Here is an 18,324-nt window from a genome sequence, read left to right as displayed (position 1 = left end):
GAATTTCTGGGCTTTTTAAAGTTACTTCTATGTTTTGGTTTGATTGATACTTTTATTTTTAACATAATTTAATCATCTGCCTTTTTAAGTTTCCAAGATACCCATAACTATCTGACAATCAAATTATTACTGTATCTAGGATCATGAGTTATGTAATATTGCACAGCATGTGAAGATAAGTTTCTTCACAAAAGTCTCTCAAGGCCTTGGAGAGAACTGATTTGGAAATGAAGGCCACAGAGTTTCAGAGCAAAGAGAGGAAACAGATAAACTCACCAGTGTAAGGGGACTTACTGTGTGGATGTTCAAACGCAGAATCCCTCAACGGCATTGGGCTTGTTAATTGACTCAGATACTGCCAGTGAACAAGCCCCTTGCCCAGCAAACACTTGTTCAGCCGCCTTTATCTTTCTCTCTCTCTCACTCATTCACCCAGTTCATTAAAGCCTGTTTCTCCCAGGTGCGTCCTGAAGAGTTTCATTGTTCTGCCTTTTGTACTTGTTGGCTCACAGACCTCTTTCACAATTTGCCTGCGTTTCTGAAGGCTCCTTGAGTACCAGTTTTGACCAGCCCATTTGCAGCTACTGCTTTAATAACGGGGTCTTGAATAAACGGGGAAGATAGGCGACTGGCGAAGGACAGGGTAATACGAAGAAGAGTTGGGGCGGGGGAGGCTAGACTCCCCCTGACGCTTGTGTTCTTTGAAAGAGCCAGCAGGTGGTAGCAACACTTCGCTGGAAGACCTCGGCTCTGGCTTGTGAGGACAGGAACAATGGACCCCCCCTCCCCCCAATCCCATCCCGGGTTTGAGAGGAGGCTACCGATGGGCACGAACATTTTTTTCCTCGCGGTGCCCTCCTCGGTTCCTCAACGTTTCCAGGCACCCGCAGCGAGGACCTCCCACCGCCTCTCACTGCGTGGGGAGGCTCTCTCTAGAGAGCGGACCAGGGAGGAGGCACCCAGAGGTGCAGCGACTTGCCCCGGTCGTGTAAGCGCCTGGCAGAGACTTCAGGACCTCCCCTTCCAGAGCCAGGCTTCCCTGCCCTTGGGGGGAGGATGAAGGGAGGGAGAGTGGAGTCAGAAGCCCCAAAGCCGAGCAAGACCCGGGGTCACCGGCGCCCAGAAGAAGGCTCAATCAGAGCCACTGTCAACCCTGCCTGCAGATCCAGCGCTCCCCAGCCCGCGCCCGCCCCCGCACCCTCCAGATTCTCAGTTTGTCTTTCCCTCCACCCACTTTCTTCTTTTTTTCTCAGCTCACGCCCACCTTAATTCAAATCTGAGTGGGAACTAAAACAGTGGGTTTAGTTCCTAGAGTTGAAGCAGAAGAGCAGGGGAGGCGAGGGGGCGAGGGGGCCCCTGCCCTGCCCTGCCCTGGGTACCAGTCGCGTTGCTCTCCGGCAGCCGGAGCCCGCACGCCCGCCCCGGGGTCTTAACACCCAGCTCCCGGCCGCCTGCCCCAGGCCCGGCCGGTTTTCATCCTCCGCGCCCACGTCCACCGGCCGGTCGCACGGGCGGGCCCCGGGCGAGCCCCGCGCCGCCACCCCGCTCTCCCCCGCGCGCCCGGGCCGCGCACTCGCTGCCGAGGCCCGGGAGGGCGGGCTGGGCGCCCCGGAAGAGGGGAGAGGGAGGGCGGCCGGAGGGGCCGGAGAGGGGCGGGCGGGGCTGGGAGGGACGCGGAGGGGGCGGGTCGGGCTGCGCTCGCTCCAGCCGCCGCTCGGGCGCAGAGCAGCGGGCGGCGAGCCCCGCGGCCCAGCGCGGCTACGACGAGCGCGACGCGGGCTCCGCACCATCCCCGGCGCCCCGCCTCCGGAGCAGCCCCTGCCGCCGGCCGCCGCCCCCCGGCCGCCTCGCAGCCCTGAGACGCTCGGCGCCGTGTGGATCCTGGCCGCCGAGACGGGTGGGGGTCCCCGCGCCCGAGCGGAGACCCGGAAGGCGCCGGGAGAGCGCCCAGAGCCGCGGCTCCAGTGCGGGGCCTCGGGGAGGGCGCAGACCTGCGGAGCCTGCGGCCGGCGCGAAGGTGAGCCTGGGGGTCGCAGGCGGCGTTGGGGGGCGGGGGCCGGCGTCCCGGGGGACAGGGATGCAGAAGTCGAGGGCCCCTCCAGACAGGGCCTCTGCAGATCCCAGGGTCCTCCTGGCGGGCGCGCTGAGTATCCCCCACCCCACGCGAGAGCGAGGTTTGTGATGGGTGCGTAACTGGCCCACCTGGCTTCCACCCCACCCCACCCTGCCTGTGCCCAGCCGTAGTGACACCTCCATAACCCTGCTGCTGCTGTCCCCCACTGTGTTTCCGGAGACACTTGGTTGGTTCTGACATCGGGGGTCCTGAGTTAGGGGTCCTGGAGGAGGCGGCTCCCAGCCTTCTGAAGAGGCTTGCCCACCCCCTCTGACTCCGATGGCATCTCTCCAATCCTAGTGGAGCTGGGAGGAGCATGGAGGTTGAACGGGCACCTGCCCCCAGCTCCCCGCAGCCTATCCTGCCTCCCACCGCCCTCACCACCCAGGAGCCCTGGAGTGGAGGGAAGCCTGGGTTCCTGCTCCCCAGCCCTGAACCCCAACTTGCAACCAAAGTCACTGCTCGCTGCTCCCGGACTCCACCTCCTCGCTTTACATCTGGGTGCGTGGCCCTGCCTGCCCAGCACCCGCACCCACCAATCTTGGCTGTCTGGCACCCTCTCTCCTCCCATCCCTGGGGGAGCTGGCAGGGGCCCAGCCTAGCTGATGTTGTAATGTCCCTGGCAGTGCCCAGGGAGAGAAGCGGCTGGGCCTGTTGCCAATCAGTTAACCCCGGGCCCTGCGCCCGCCTGGGCAACTTGACTCAGGCGCTAGAAAGGGGAGATGCTGGTTCGGTGGGAAAGGAGCTGTGGGACGTGGGCAGTGAAGGGCAACTGCCCAAGTCATGGGTGCTGGGGTGCTCAGATTTGCCAGGTACTGTTCAGAAGGGTGGCTGGGCTTATTCAGGGCAGTGCACATTTTTGGTGCAGAAAGATCAGGGTGAAGGCTCCTATGTACCCACCTAGTGGCCTAGGGAAGAGGACTCCTTCAGAGTCTATTGGTTCACAAGGGGCGCAAGAAGATGGCCAGCACTGGCGGCTCTCATCAGAGTGCAGGGGAGCAACAGGCAGTGATGGGCTGAGTGTGGGAAGGGCAGGACCACCCCTCCTTCCCCTCCCTGCTGATCACCGTCTCCAGACCTGGGCCCTGGGCCCTGGGCCCTGGGTCCCCAGCACACTCCTCACTAGGTGGAAAGGGGATGCTGAGGTCTGGGGGGGCTTTGAGCCTGAGGTTTCTCTTTCTCCTTGCTCCCCTTTTACTTTCCTCTCCTAGTCCAGGTGTTTCCACAGAAGCAGCTCCTGGGACAGAACACAGTTTAGACCCTGACTAGGGGCGGAGCAGGGACAGACCCAGGGTGAGAGGGTAGGGCTCATGGGTGTCTGCCACCAGTATGAGGACCACTTGGGATCTGCAGGGATGTGCTTGCTGTCACACACACACACACACACACACACACACACACACACACCTAGCACATACTCTCCTGCTCCACACCCGTCTCACCTCATATACACTCCATTACACACTCTCATACTTGAGCTCACAGGCACTGGTCCTGGCACTCATGGGCTTTCTTCCACCATCTTCCACTTACTCATCTCTCCTGCATATGTACCAATGGCCCCAACACCCTCCTTCATGCCCTTTTTCTGGGGCCACGCGTGTCCCCTGGCCCCCTGTCCCCCCCCGCCCCCGGCATGGTACAAGCCTGAGTGGCTCATTCTAAGTGGCTGTCTGGCTAGACCCAGACACTGCCTGCATCTTAAAATCCTCCCCCAGCTCCACAGCCAGCCAGGGAGTGGGAGGCACATTTCTCTGCATCTACGTGCTCTGGGGGACATTCTCTGGGGCTGCAGTCCTCCGGGGACCCAGCACTGTCCTTTGCTAGGTAATCCACGCATCAGCTTCTCCAGCCCCGGGCGGCAGGGGCTAGAGGCACCGGAGGAAAGCCACCTCCTCACTGTGGGCTCTAGATGTCTCTTTGAAGGCCACCGGGATCCTTTTTAAGGCGAGTGGCCGGAGCTCGGAGAGACAGCTACCGAGCCCATATCCAAGGTGGAGATTAAGGGCAAAGGCTGCAGCAGTAAGCTGAGCAAGGATTATCCTGGAATTTCCTGGGCGTTTAACAGCTGCAGAACAGGACAGAGGACAGGGCCCGTGGTCCTGAGCCCTCCCACACCGGCCCTGCGACTAACAGGTGTGCAGACCAGCTCAGCAACCGCAGAAGACACACCAGCCACTTAAAACCATTGGCCTCTTTGCCCTCGGGACCTCGTCTCACCCTGCTGGCAGGCAGGCTGCTCTGCCTCCCTGGGTTCACTGTTCATGCCCCGTGTGTGTTCTGAGCCTCTCTTTCTCTTTGAAGTTGCAGGCCTTGACATCACTGAGACATCGCTGATGTCATCAGTGCTTGGCATCACTGACAAACATGGCATTATCATGGGACAATTTCAATTTCTTGGGAGAGGAGCTTAAAGGGATAGAAGTTATTTTGCTTTTATTGTTGACATCCTTTCACTCATTCGTTCCCAGATCCTACTGCCTCTCTAGATCTGCTTTCACCAGATATCTGAAAATTTCTAGATATTTTGAAACCTAAAGGCCAAAGGCAGGGAGATAAATTGTAAAGATGTTATACTAATCGAGGTTTTATAAATATTTTCCTTTTTTGTTTAGATTCTGTGAGATTTTGCTTTAATTATCGAAATAAGATATGCTCATTGTGACAAGAAAAACAATTCAAGTATGTATAAGAGACAGTTCATAAGAGCCCCCCCACCCCCATCCTCCATTTCTGCCTCCTACAGTAACCAGTTTTAATGGCCCGATATATCATTTGCCATATCTTCCTCCAAGCTCATTGGCCTTATATTACTTAATTTTTACAAATTTGCTTTATGAATCCAGGTGCATAAATTATATTTAAGTCAGCTTGGTTTGTTCATAAATTTTCACATTTATCATTTTAATGTGAGCACAGTTAACTTTTTAAATTCTTACAGGTTTACTCATGTATTTTTAAATCTTTCATTTTTATAGAAAACAACTCTCGTAAGCTATGATTTATAAGCTAAGACTCTACACATCTTTAATCTTTGCCAGTTTGTGAAAACAAAATACAATCCCAATGTTACGAAACTGCCGTGTTTTTTGTAAACTAAAAAAAACGTAGCAAGCTTGTGGCTATAGTGTTCCTACTGTATCCAAAAGATAGAAAATGGTATAACCAGAAAAGGAGCTGAGACAAAAAAAAGGATCTGGTCATGGAATGCAGTTTTTATCACAAGAAACTTGGTCTAATCAGTTTCATTTTCTGAACTATCATTTTACATCCACATTTCTGCTGCTCCTGCTGTTTTTATTTTTAAAGCCAGTACACATCTGAAATGTGAATGTTTTCCTGATGGAGATAAGTCTTCTGCTTTTTCAGAGGTTAGAGGATTTCTAAACCCTGACCGATTCCTCTCCTGAGCTGGAGAAGACAGAGAAATCTCAAACAGGTTGAAGGGAAGAGAATGACGGGACCTGACCTTACGGAGGCCTGTCTCCCTCTGTGTGGCAGCCCGGATGTGATCGGCTGCTCCCAGGGCACCCTCCTGGACCAAATGCTGAAAGATGTCCTAGTCCTCAGCCATTGAAGGCACCTTTGAACATCAAGTTCTAAGTCTTGCCTGTTTTGTATTCCAGGCATGTGATGGAGCTGCGTGTTCTTGTCACTTACATTTCTGCCTTTGAATCTTGTTTCAAAAGAATCTGCAGTGGCAGGAATTAGTTGACAGCAGTTTCTCCATATCTTGATAATGTTACCTCTATCCTTATTTTTATCCTTGCCATAGAGATAGACTCAGTTTCTTTTTATACATTAAAAAATAAAAGACTTGGATTTATCTGGTTGGTTGGATACATAAGAGCCGACCTAACTTCCTAGTCTCACTCAGCAACAATTTTTTTCTGAAGAAACTTATTTATAACCATCCGTCTTCTGGATCCGAATCTAACCGAGGTCCTCATCAAACAGCAAAAGTACACTTCTGGGTACTTGAAAGTCCTCAACCATTTCTTTTTAATGAATACCTTTGTTCTTTGTAACATTTCAAAAAATTACTTGCAGCAACCTACATGTGATGTCTCTACTTCATTTTTTTTTTTTTTTTCCTGATTCCTCTTGACATTAGCAAGTGAGTGGCTTTAGCTTGTTTTATAATTGCTTCTGTTCTTTTCTGGATCTTCTGGAGAGAGGCCAGCTTCATGTTGTCATCTAGATGCATACTAAAGCTATGTAGACACCCTATTGTAGCCACAAGCCATTTACTTGTATTGTGGGTCATCAAAGCAAATGCTTGGCCATTCATCTTCTAGTATGTTCCATGTTTCACAGCTGATGTGATTGGCAGTGTGCATCTTTTTCTCTCATGTTTCGCTGTCTCTCCAAAAATTCCCTGGGACATATCCAAAGTGTTCATTATTCCTTCTCCATGATTATTTGTCTAGCTATAAGTTTAAGAAGGCACACTGCTTATAGTTTCTTCTTTGTACAGACTCCAGATTCTATCCGTGTTCTGACTGAAAGAGGCTATTTTAAAGAATATCTGCTGGCCGAATGGTATAATAGCCTTCACTGTTTAAAGATGTCTTGCTGGCATTTTCAGTTCTTGATAACAGCTTTCCTAAAGACTCTGTGACAGAGAGTGGGACAGAATCTGGTCTGCTCTACTGTGTGAAGCATGTCTTCAAATTAAGCCATTAAGATTGGGGGTGGGGTGGTGGTATACCCACAACATGAATTAAATTACTTTAGGACATTTCTTAAGCAGGCATTGTGTTTTTTAAATTCTTTTTTTGTGTGTGTGTGCAAAATTGTCAGTTATTAGTTTTATGTTTGGATTGTGTAAGAGGACTGAAATACGGAAACTATCATTAAACAGCCATTGTTGATGGGACCATGCTTTTTACTTTACCATCTCCTGGTTCTTCTTTGAAACATTAATATAATCTGTGAATGATTTTTGTAGCATTTGGGACAGTATTGGCAAAGAACTTCTGCTTCTTAGTAATAATTTGCTGCTACTGCTGCTAAGTCACTTCAGTCGTGTCCGACTCTGTGCAACCCCATAGATGGCAGCCCACCAGGCTCCCCCGTCCCTGGGATTCTCCAGGCAAGACCACTGGAGTGGGTTGCCATTTCCTTCTCCAATGCAGGAAAGTGAAAAGTGAAAGGGAAGTCGCTCAGTCGTGTCCGACTCTTCGCGACCCCATGGACTGCAGCCCACCAGGCTCCTCCATCCATGGGATTCTCCAGGCAAGAGTACTGGAGTAGGGTGCCATTGCCTTCTCCCATATGGAAATGATTCTTCCCCACCCCCACCCCAGCTTTAAGAAAGTGAAGTCACTCAGTCGTGTCTGACTCTTTGCGACCCCATGGACTGTAGCCCACCAGGCTTCTCCATCCATGGAATTTTCTAGGCAAGAGTACTGGAGTGGGTTGCCATTTCCTTCTCCAGGGGATCTTTCTGACCCAGGGATCAAACCCAGGTCTCCTGCATTGCAGGCAGACACTTTACCATCTGAGCCATACTGAGATACAATTGACATATAATATTGTGTAAGTTCAAGGTATACAAGGTGGAAATTTCCAGATGCTCCTTACTTGTTTCCATATGCCATAAACTGAACTCTTCATTTCTCATATGGTGTTCTAGAGGCCTGAAAGGTAAATTTTAGTGGCCACTTGGCAGACATCCACTCATGTCAGGCCATGCAGATGCACAAATGGTGTCTTTTCATGAAAATCACCTGGAGATAACGCTGAAGGCTTCAGCCTAGGCATACCCAGCATTAACTGAAAAAAAATGAGACTGGTAGGAATCAAATCATGATTTTCACCTTTGTCAAAGTAAAATGTCGTTTAGTAGTTTGGTCTCAGTTTCGTTGTGAAATGTGTACTTTTTTTGGTTCCAACTTCCAATTGGCTTTTATTTTTGCTTTCAATCTTTTCAGTCTTTTGAGCAACATGCCTCTTGTTTTCTTCTCAAGAGAAATCAATGGCCTCTACTTCTCTTGTCCATGCAACTCACAGGCTTTTGAGACTCAGTCATAGGGAGAGAGAGAGCTCGTCTTAGACCAACTGACCTTAGACCAACGAGCAAAGAAAGGTTTGAGCCCGTTTTCCTTCACCGTGACCCTGGAGGCAGCCACGACTCTTAGTCCTGTGTTTGTGAGCTGCAGTGTTGTGCTTCTAAAGGCTGGAGAATGTTTTATATAAAAACATAGCTTATCACATAGTCCTGACAAACCATTTTGAGGGCATGAACACTATTTTGATTCATTTTACTGAATAGTTATTATTTTTAGGTAATAATTGGAGAAGGAAATGGCAACCCACTCCAGTGTTCTTGCCTGGAGAATCCCAGGGACAGGGGAGCCTGGTTGGCTGCTGTCTATGGGGTCGCACAGAGTCAGACACGACTGAAGTGACTTAGCAGCAGCAGCAGCAGCAGGGCTTCCCTGGTGGCTCAGATGGTAAAGAATCTCTGTGCAATATGGGAGACCAGGGTTCAATCTTTGGGTCAGGGAAGATGCCTTGGAGAAGGGAATGGCAACCTACTCCAGTATTCTTGCCTGGAGAATTCCACGGGCAGAGGAGCCTGGCAGGCTATAGGCTATGGGGTCGCAAAGAGTCGGACTCGATTGAGCAACTAACACTTCCACTTTTCATTCAACAGTTATTATTTACAGATTTGAAATTTTGAAGATTTCACTGAAAAATAATATGCATGCAAGATTTTTATCATTAATAGTTTTATCTTAATTAATCAATTTATTTATGGCCATTTCCTTTGGCATGTGGGATCTTAGTTCCCCCACCAGGGATCAAACTCACACCCCCTGAATTGGGACCAAGGAGTCTTAAGCACTGGACCTCCAGGGACGTCCCAAGATTTTAAACTGTAGAAACTAAAGATTTATATAGCAACTTCCCTATCTATTTTACATATGGTAATGTGTATGCTTCAGTGCTTCCTCCCACCATCTCCTTACCCCTGTGTGTCCAAAGTCTGTTCTCTATGTCTGCATCTCTATTCCTGCCCTGCAAACAGGTTCATCAGTATCATTTTTTGTACACAGAGTACATCATGGTACTCTGTGTCAAGCTAGAAGGGTGGGATGGGGTGGTTTCTAGAGGGAGAGTACATGTGTATACTTATAGCTGATTCATTCAGGCAGAAATCAACACAATATTGTAAAGGAATTATCCTCCAATTAAAAATAAATTTCTAAAAACTGAAGGACAAGAAAAAAAAAATAAAGAGGATATGAGAGTAAATGCTTCTTGCATTATTCCTCATGCTTTCCCTCTCCCTTTCTTCCCAGCTTTTGTCTGCCTTTCTTTAAGATCCTTACATACATGTGTGTATGCTAAGTCACTTCAGTCATGTCTAACTCTTTGCAACCCCATGGACCATAGCCCACTTGCCTTCCCTGTCCATTGGATTCTCTAGGCAAGACTACTGGAGTGGGTTGCCATGCCCTCCTCCAGGGGATCTTCCCAACCCAGGGACTGAACCTACATCTCCTATATTAGCAGATGGGTTCTTTACCACTTGTGCCATCTGGGAAACCCCTTTACAAACCTACGTATTATATATGTAGGGCCTTCTTAGGTTACCAATCAGGAGCATACTGTATATGACTCTGCAATGGACTATGTACTTTCACTTGGACATTATTTCCATATCAATACATAAACACTAGCCCTTATTCTTTTTGGAGGCTGTGCCATAATTTTTTTAGTCATCTTTCTATTGATGAACAGTTACTTTGCTGTATTTTCCCTTACCAACAATGATGCAATAAATATTCTTGTTTGAACATCTGTGCAAAGGAATCCAGGTATAGATACCTGAAGGACAAATTCTTAGACGTGAACCTGCTAGATAGACATCACCAATGGTCCTTCTAAGAGTATACACCAACTCAAGCCCACAAGAGTATACACCAACTCGAACCCACAGCGAATACAAGAGAGCCTGTTTCTCACACCACCTCCTACTCAGGCATTGTTAATTTCATAGAACAAATGACATGCCTCCCTTTCATTGTGAGTAAGCTAGGGAGCATCTTTATATACATATAAGGGCATGCATTTATTTTTCTGTAAGCCAGAGAAAAAACATACCGCTTGAAGAGAGAGGACCTAAATAGCTCTGTCCCTTCTTCATCCTGGTTGCTTTAACAGGCAGAATCTTTCTGCCTTTGTTCATTTTCGTGTCTGCTCTTGCACCCTCCCTCCCTTCATACCCACAGCTCTCCTTCTGCGGTCCCTCTCGCTTCACTGCCTCTCTGAAATGTCCTAGAGTGTCTAAGTCTGATGGGGGTTGGGAAGTGTTGGGGAGAGGGGACCGTGTGTCCCCCCAGGGAAGGAGTAGCTTGTAACTCCCCTGCTTTTAATGAGAAGCATCTTCTGACTTTCTATACAGGGCGGCCTTAGGAGGAAGAGAGGAGAATAAATGAAGAGAAAGAACTTGAATAGCTCCTTCCAGAAGAAAAGGGGTACAACTGGCTCAGAGCTACCCTGTGCTCTAAGTTCGTTTGTTGTCTAGCTCAGTCATGTCCAACTCTTTTGCAACCCCATGGACTGTAGCCCACCAGGCTCCTCTGTCCATGGAGATTTCCTAGGCAAGAATACTAGTGTGGGTTGCCATTTCCTTCTCCGGGGGATCTTGCTGACCCAGGAATCAACCCCGCGTCTCCTGCCTTGCAGGCAGATTCTTTATCACTGTGCCACCTGGATCAGGGAGGGCCATGAGCAACAGATGCTCAGAAATGGGTCACCTGCACAGTGTAGGAGGTAGACCGACTGGGCACGTGGTCCCCCAAAATGGTGGACTCAACACAGGTCAGGAGAGATTCGGCTTCCTGCTGGCCCCACCCATGGTTGGTGCTGGGGCACTTTGATAGCTTCAGGGGGAGACCCAGGGCCAGGTTTTGGAGGCTGTACCAACTGTGAAGCAATGTGGTTACTTCTTACTGGCCTCTTCTTTCCTTTGTATCTGGAAGCAGGCTTGGCTGCAGACTCCAGCCTTGCAAAGCAGCAGCCCCACTTGGGAGCAGGGTGGTGGCAGGGCCATGGTGGGAGCCCTGAAGATGCCTCATGGCTGCTGAGGGGGCTGCCCCATCAGGGAGCAGAGCGGCGGGCATGGTCGGCAGCCTGTGGGTTCTAGCCCTGGTGTCCTCAGTCCTGGCTCTGGAAGGTAAGCCGGGAGGGGAGACGGAAGAAGTCCACCTGCCAGTAGAGACCCAGCACATGTGGGAAGTAGGAAAGATTCAGAAGAGTGAGACATCAAGAGAGGAAAAGGGATGGGGAAAGTTTCAGAGAAGGGCTCCCAGGAGACAATCAGGCTCCTGTTGGTCAGTTAAATGAATCTGGGAGGAAAATTCTCTTCCCAGTGGGGCTGGGGTGGGCTTAGCCCTGCCAGCTGAAGGCCTGGCCGCTGAGTATCCCTTCTTGTCTCTGGGCAGAGGTGTTGCTGGACACCACTGGAGAGACATCTGAGATTGGTTGGCTCACCTACCCACCAGGTGGGGTGAGTATCACTCTTGCATTCTGAGCCGGCGCCCCTCCCCATGCTCCAATCAGAAGCTCCGTGATTCTGGGGAGGAAACCCTCAGTGGAGATGGCTGGGTTAAGAGGTCTACCCTCCAGAGGAAGAGGACTTTTAGGCATCCTCAGTGGCTTTGCATGTGCTTAATTCTAAGATGGGCTGGAAGGGATATGCCCCGCCTCCCTGCCCCCTACGGACCCACCTCTGTGGTTCTTCCCTGCAGTGGGACGAAGTGAGCGTTCTGGATGACCAGCGACGCCTGACTCGGACCTTCGAGGCATGCCACGTGGCCGGGGCCGCTCCAGGCCTGGGGCAGGACAACTGGCTGCAGACACACTTTGTGGAGCGGCGAGGGGCCCAGCGGGCGCACATCCGACTGCACTTCTCAGTGCGGGCCTGCTCCAGCCTGGGCGTGGCGGGGGGCACCTGCCGGGAGACCTTCACGCTTTACTACCGCCAGGCCGAGGAGCCCGACGGCCCCGACAGCATCTCCTCCTGGCACCTCAAACGCTGGACCAAGGTGGACACGATCGCGGCGGATGAGAGTTTTCCTGCCTCCTCGGCCTGGGCGGTGGGCCCCCCGCGGGCCGGGCAGAGAGCGGGGCTGCAGCTGAACGTCAAGGAGCGGAGCTTCGGGCCCTTAACCCAGCGCGGCTTCTACGTGGCTTTCCAGGACACGGGGGCCTGCCTGGCCCTCGTGGCGGTCAAGCTCTTTTCCTATGCCTGCCCCTCTGTGCTCCGTGCCTTCGCCTCCTTTCCTGAGACGCAGGCCAGTGGGGCCGGGGGCGCCTCCCTGGTGGCGGCCGTGGGCACCTGTGTGGCACACGCGGAGCCGGAGGAGGATGGAGCAGGGGGCCAGGCAGCGGGCAGCTCCCCCAGGCTGCACTGCAACGGGGAGGGCAAGTGGATGGTTGCCGTCGGGGGCTGCCGCTGCCAGCCAGGGCACCAGCCTGCGCGGGGAGACAAGGCCTGCCAAGGTGAGACCCCACTCCCTTGTACTTGAGATCGCTCCTGAACTGGTCCACACTTCATTTTGTACCCCCACCCCCGCACCCCACACACACAAAGGTCAACAATAAGCTGTTTTAGGAAAGGACCCTTGTTTTCTCCGGATTTATTTCCTAAAGCACCCAGGCTTGCTTTCGTCCACTCATCTGAAACTTCTGGAACATTCTGGAGAATTCCACAGCACTTGCTGGGGCTCCCAGGGCTACAGGCCTCTGAAGGGATGGCGATGAAAGGCATTGAACTCCTGGGCTGTGGTGGGATGGGGCCCTTTGTCTGTATTTGCTGTCTAGCTAGGGATGGATCATCCCATGGCCAGGATCCTCCTGGGAGGCATTGGGTACAACTGAACAGGGTGATTCTGCTGTGAGTGCAGGCTGCAGGCGGCCTCTGCAGACAGAGGTTGTGCAGGCAGGCCACGCCCTGCCTCTAGTGCCTGGCCTGCTGCAGCCCCCACCACACAAGACTTTTTCCATCAATGGAAATGTAATTCTGCCCCCAGAAAAATGGCAGAAGTCGTGTCAGGGTCTGCCCGAAGGAGGCAGAGAGGGAGGAGAGGGGTGAGGAGGAGAGGCAGATCTCGGGAGGAACCCCAGGCCTGGGGGAATGGCAGTGCCAGTGTTGGGGGGGCTCAGGATGGAGAGTGGACCTGAGGCCACTCCCTCCTCTGCCCCTTAGCCTGCCCTCGGGGGTCCTACAAAGCCTTGGCTGGGAATGCCCCCTGCTCACCATGCCCTGCCCGCAGCCACGCCCTGGCCCCTGCGGCCCCTGTGTGCCCCTGCCTGGAGGGCTTCTTCCGGGCCAGTTCAGACCCCCCAGAGGCTCCCTGCACTGGTGAGTTCCCAACCTACCCCAGGGATGGAATCGGGATGCAGTGGGGCCAGGAGAGGGTGAGCCTGAGGGCAATGGGGTGGCTGGTTGGCATTTGCAGTGACTTTTTCCTCCTCTGTCCTTGCTTTCCTTCCCCACCACTTTTCCCTGCTGCTCCCCTCCCGGCCCACCTTGGTTCCTCCCTCCACTGTCTCCTTCCTTTTTACTTTCCCCATCACCTCCACCCCACAACTCCCTACTCCCGGCCCTTGTCCGCCTCATGCGCGCTGTCTCCCCAGGCCCCCCGTCAGCCCCCCGGGAGCTGTGGTTCGAGGTGCAGGGCTCCGCCCTCATGCTGCACTGGCGCCTGCCTCGGGAGCTTGGGGGCCGCGGGGACCTGCTTTTCAACGTGGTGTGCAAGGAGTGCGGAGGGGCCGGGGGCCAGGGCCCTTGTCGCCGCTGTAGGGACGAGGTGCATTTCGACCCCCGCCAGAGGGGCTTGACCGAGAGCCGCGTGCTCATCGGGGGGCTGCGGCCACACGTACCCTACATCCTGGAGGTGCAAGCTGTCAACGGGGTGTCGGAGCTCAGCCCTGACCCTCCCCAGGCTGCAGCCATCAATGTAAGCACCAGCCACGCAGGTGAGCCTCAGCCACCCCAAGCTTCCAGTCTCCTCCTTAGAATGCCCCCGTGCCCCACTCCTGCTCTCCAGCCCGTGGAAACCCCACTAATGTCACCCCCACGCCAGTTCCCTCCGCAGTCCCTGCCGTGCACCAGGTGAGTCGCGCCTCCAACAGCATCACTGTGTCCTGGCCACAGCCTGACCAGACCAACGGAAACATCCTGGACTATCAGCTCCGCTACTATGACCAGGTAGGGAGCAGAGGGCACCCCTGGTGGGGCTGGTGGGAGGTTCCAGGGGCCCCACAGTGGGGCGAGAGGTGGGGGGACCGGAGGGGTGCCTCAGGACCCTGCAGCAGGGGAGTGAGGAATGTGGGAGGCAGGCAGGGGGGACCAGGACCCCACGGCCGGCAGGGAGTGAGTGGCTGTCGCCCCTCTCCAGGCAGAAGATGAATCCCACTCCTTCACCCTGACCAGCGAGACCAACACAGCCACCGTGACCAAGCTGAGCCCCGGCCACATCTACGGCTTCCAGGTGCGGGCGCGGACAGCCGCGGGCCACGGCCCCTATGGGGGCAAGGTCTACTTCCAGACGCTGCCTCAAGGTGAGGGGAGGCCTGGGTGGGGTGGGGGCAGCCCGAAGGGATGGTGAGGAAGGGCTTGGGGCCCATCCAGACCTTGAACCTTCACCCCGACCCTCCAGACCAGGAGAGTATCTGCCCCTTGATCTTCAGTTCCATGGTGGGGTGGGGGGCGGTGCAGGTAGGTGGTTGCATGAGGGAAGGATGCTCCGGCATGTGAGATCTTACTCACCTGTGCCCCTGGGTGGCTGGTTCTCCAGGTGAGCTGTCCGCTCAACTTCCTGAGAGGCTTTCCTTGGTGGTTGGGTCCATCCTGGGGGCGCTGGCCTTCCTTCTGCTGGCGGCCATCACCGTGCTGGCTCTCGTCTTCCAGAGGTGAGCCCCTCCCCACCATGGCCAGGTACCATTCCCTCCACACGGCCCCAAGTCCTGACAGCCCTGGAGTTCCCCAGGGAAACCCCCACCAGCATCCTCTACCCCCAGCAGCCCCCGGCCCCTGGGTCTGGCTGTCTCCCACCCCCGAGCCCTGGCAGGACCTTGGCCTCTGCGGGGTAGACTGGGGAGGGGACAGATGGGAGTGTGACTGCAGGACTGTGGTTTTTGTCCCCCAGGAAGCGGCGTGGAACCGGCTACATGGAACAACTGCAGCAGTACAGCAGCCCAGGTTGGGGTGGGGCCAGGAAGTGGGGGGCAGAGGAGTTGGAATCAGAACGGCCTGAGAAGGAAGGATGAAGACCCCAGAAGTGGGGCAGGAGGGGGCGGAGGAATGGGGCAGTGAGTCTGGGACAGCTGAGAACTGTCCAGGGGTACCCCCAGGCAGGGCCCGGCCCCCCGGTTTGCGGGCAGCTCCTTGGCGCTGTCTTTGGAAGTGAGAGAGCAAGCCTGGGGTGTGTGAACACGTCCCCTCTTCATGGACCACCCCCTATGCCTACAGGGCTCGGGGTGAAGTACTACATCGATCCCTCCACCTACGAGGACCCCTGTCAGGCCATCCGAGAATTTGCCCGGGAGGTTGACCCCACGTACATCAAGATCGAGGAGGTCATTGGGGCAGGTACCGCATGGGGGCAGAGGAGGGCATGGAAGGGGGTCCCAGGAGGGTCCCTTCTGAACAGGGTAGGACACCTCGAGTCCTTCCTGGGGATCCCCCTCAGCCTGCACCTGCTCCCGCAGGGTCCTTCGGGGAGGTGCGCCGGGGCCGTCTGCAGCCCCGGGGACGGCGGGAGCAGGCCGTGGCCATCCAGGCCCTGTGGACCGGAGGTGCTGAGAGTTTGCAGATGGCCTTTCTTGGTCAGGCTGCCATGCTGGGCCAGTTTCAGCACCCCAACATCTTGCGGCTGGAAGGTGTGGTCACCAGGAGTCGGCCCTTCATGGTGCTGACGGAACTCATGGAGCTGGGCCCCCTGGACAGCTTCTTGAGGGTCAGTCAGGCTGGTGGTGAGGCGGTGCTGGCGAGGGGAGGCTTGGGCCGGGAAAGCGGGCAGTTCTTAGCTGTCCGGGACCCACAGCCCCATCCCTCAGCTCCCTCCTGCCCCTGCCTCTGGGGTCTTCAGCCTTCATTCTCAGGCCATTCTGATTCCAAATGGCCCTTGCCCTTGGGTGCCAGTGTGTCTGTGTGATGTGTCTAGGTACCCCCCTGCTTTTGCTGACCTCTGTCCCCCCCACCGTCCCCTAGCAGCGGGAGGGCCAGTTCAGCAGCCTGCAGTTGGTGGCCATGCAGCGGGGTGTGGCCGCTGCTATGCAGTACCTATCCAGCTTCGGCTTCGTGCACCGTGCACTCTCTGCCCACAGCGTGCTGGTGAACAGCCACCTGGAGTGCAAAGTGGCTCGTCTCGGCCGCAGTCCTCAGGTGAGAGCACAGCCTCCGGGCCCGGCCTCTCAGGGGCGGGGGAGGGGGTTGCTGGAGGACAAGCTGGGACCAAGGGCGGTGGGTGCCTCAGGTGGCAGACCTTAGAGTCTGAAGGGGCGGAGCTCACCTGGGTGGTGGAGCGAACCCCGGGCGAAGGGGCACAGCGGGACGTCAGGAATGGACTAAGCACACTGAGGGAGAGAGGGGAGTCCTCCTAGGACCACCTCCTGCCCTTCCCTAATGCTGACCAGTGTCAGAATCCCTGGGTACCAATCCACACACCACCGTCAAGCTCTGTGACTTTGCACAAGTTTGTATTTCTCTACGTCTCAGCCTCTGTACCTGCAAAATGGAGACAATGCCGTCCGTGATACAGGGTCATTACAGGATTAAACGAGATGCTTGCTGTGAAACCCTTGATGCACATCTGAGCACTTAGTAGTTGATCAGTAACTAGGACCATGGCTCTGATTATTGCTATTGTTACTTTCAACCCTACCCCTCAGGGCCCAAGTTGTCTGCTTCGCTGGGCGGCCCCAGAGGTCATCACACACGGGAAACATACAACATCCAGTGATGTCTGGAGCTTCGGGATAGTGATGTGGGAAGTGATGAGCTATGGAGAGCGGCCCTACTGGGACATGAGTGACCAGGAGGTGAGCTCATGACCTGGACAGTGATGATTCCCCACCCCTGTCCGTCCAACCCACCAGCCTCACAGACTCAAACATTCGAAGCCCTCCATCCTGGAATACATTCATGTTCTAAGATCTCATGGGTCTCATAGTTTCTTTCCAACCTCATGCTTACCTAACGATACATTCCTTTCCACTAGCAATGGCCTCTAAGCACCATCTTCTTCCTCTAATCCCCAGGTGCTAAATGCAATCGAGCAGGAATTCCGGCTGCCCCCGCCTCCAGGCTGTCCACCTGGACTGCACCTGCTTATGCTGGACACTTGGCAGAAGGATCGTACCCAGCGACCTCACTTTGACCAGCTGGTGGCCGCATTTGACAAGATGATCCGCAAGCCAGACACTCTGCAGGCTGGCGGGAGCCCCGGGGACAGGTCTGGAGCTTTGGCGTTAGAGCCCGGGACAGCCAGGGAGGGTTGATGCAGACCCACAAAGGAAACTGAGGAGAGGGGACAAGGATGAAGAGGAGACTTTGACCTCCCTGCCCCGCCCTCCCAGACCTTCCCAGGCCCTGCTGAATCCTGTAGCCCTGGACTTTCCGTCTCTGGACTCCCCTCAGGCCTGGCTCTCGGCCATCGGCCTGGAGTGCTACCAGGACAACTTCTCCCAGTCTGGCCTCTGCACCTTCGGTGATGTGGCTCAGCTCAGCCTGGAGTAAGCCGGGAGAGTCTGGGAGGGGAGCCTCGGCCCAGGGCCAGGGGTGGGGCCTGGGGTCTTGGAGACACAGGCCCCGATTTTTTTTCCCTTCTGTCCCCCTCTAGAGACCTGCCCGCCCTGGGGGTCACCCTGGCTGGCCACCAGAAGAAGCTGTTACACCACATTCAGCTCCTGCAGCAGCACTTGAGGCCACCGGGCCCCGTGGAGGTCTGAGGTCTGGGGGGGAAGCTACGACGTGAGGATGCCTGTAACCAAGTCCTGGATGAGGGTCCCAGGGGGGCCAAGGGAGATGTGAGCCCGGCTCCACGCCTGCCAGCCACACACTAAACCCAACCCTTGGGGCACCGCCCTGCCGGGTCTTACACTGCCCTCCCCACATTAAAGGGAAAGAAGGGATTTTGCACATCGGAGTGGTGGTGAGGCCCTGTGGTCTGAATGGAAGGGGTGGGAGA

At 54.6% G+C, this 18,324-nt stretch overlaps 1 protein-coding gene across 2 annotated transcripts; it reads left to right on the top strand.

The window, feature by feature from the left end:
• Positions 1 to 1,877: 1,877 nt before the first annotated feature.
• On the top strand, positions 1,878 to 18,275 carry EPHB6 (EPH receptor B6). Of its 2 annotated transcripts, none has more exons than XM_086398342.1 (17): positions 1,878 to 2,017; positions 11,113 to 11,303; positions 11,572 to 11,636; positions 11,878 to 12,631; positions 13,338 to 13,493; positions 13,769 to 14,110; positions 14,218 to 14,342; positions 14,533 to 14,695; positions 14,932 to 15,046; positions 15,283 to 15,335; positions 15,606 to 15,725; positions 15,845 to 16,092; positions 16,347 to 16,520; positions 17,027 to 17,176; positions 17,396 to 17,589; positions 17,714 to 17,869; positions 17,977 to 18,275. In XM_086398342.1, exons 2-17 carry the CDS (start codon positions 11,204 to 11,206, stop codon positions 18,083 to 18,085), a joined length of 3,024 nt encoding a protein of 1,007 aa, XP_086254468.1. In that variant the 5' UTR covers positions 1,878 to 2,017; positions 11,113 to 11,203; the 3' UTR covers positions 18,086 to 18,275. The 2 variants fall into 2 exon arrangements, with proteins under 2 accessions (XP_086254468.1, XP_086254469.1); XM_086398343.1 differs by having other exon boundaries at positions 11,110 to 11,303.
• The last annotated feature ends 49 nt before the right edge of the window (positions 18,276 to 18,324 follow it).

This window comes from Bos grunniens, chromosome 4 (genome assembly GCF_055505025.1).
Source record: "Bos grunniens cultivar Pamir isolate PY7600 chromosome 4, Bosgru_T2T1.0, whole genome shotgun sequence".
NCBI lineage: Eukaryota > Metazoa > Chordata > Mammalia > Artiodactyla > Bovidae > Bos > Bos grunniens.
This window is presented reverse-complemented; position numbering and strand designations above follow the sequence as displayed.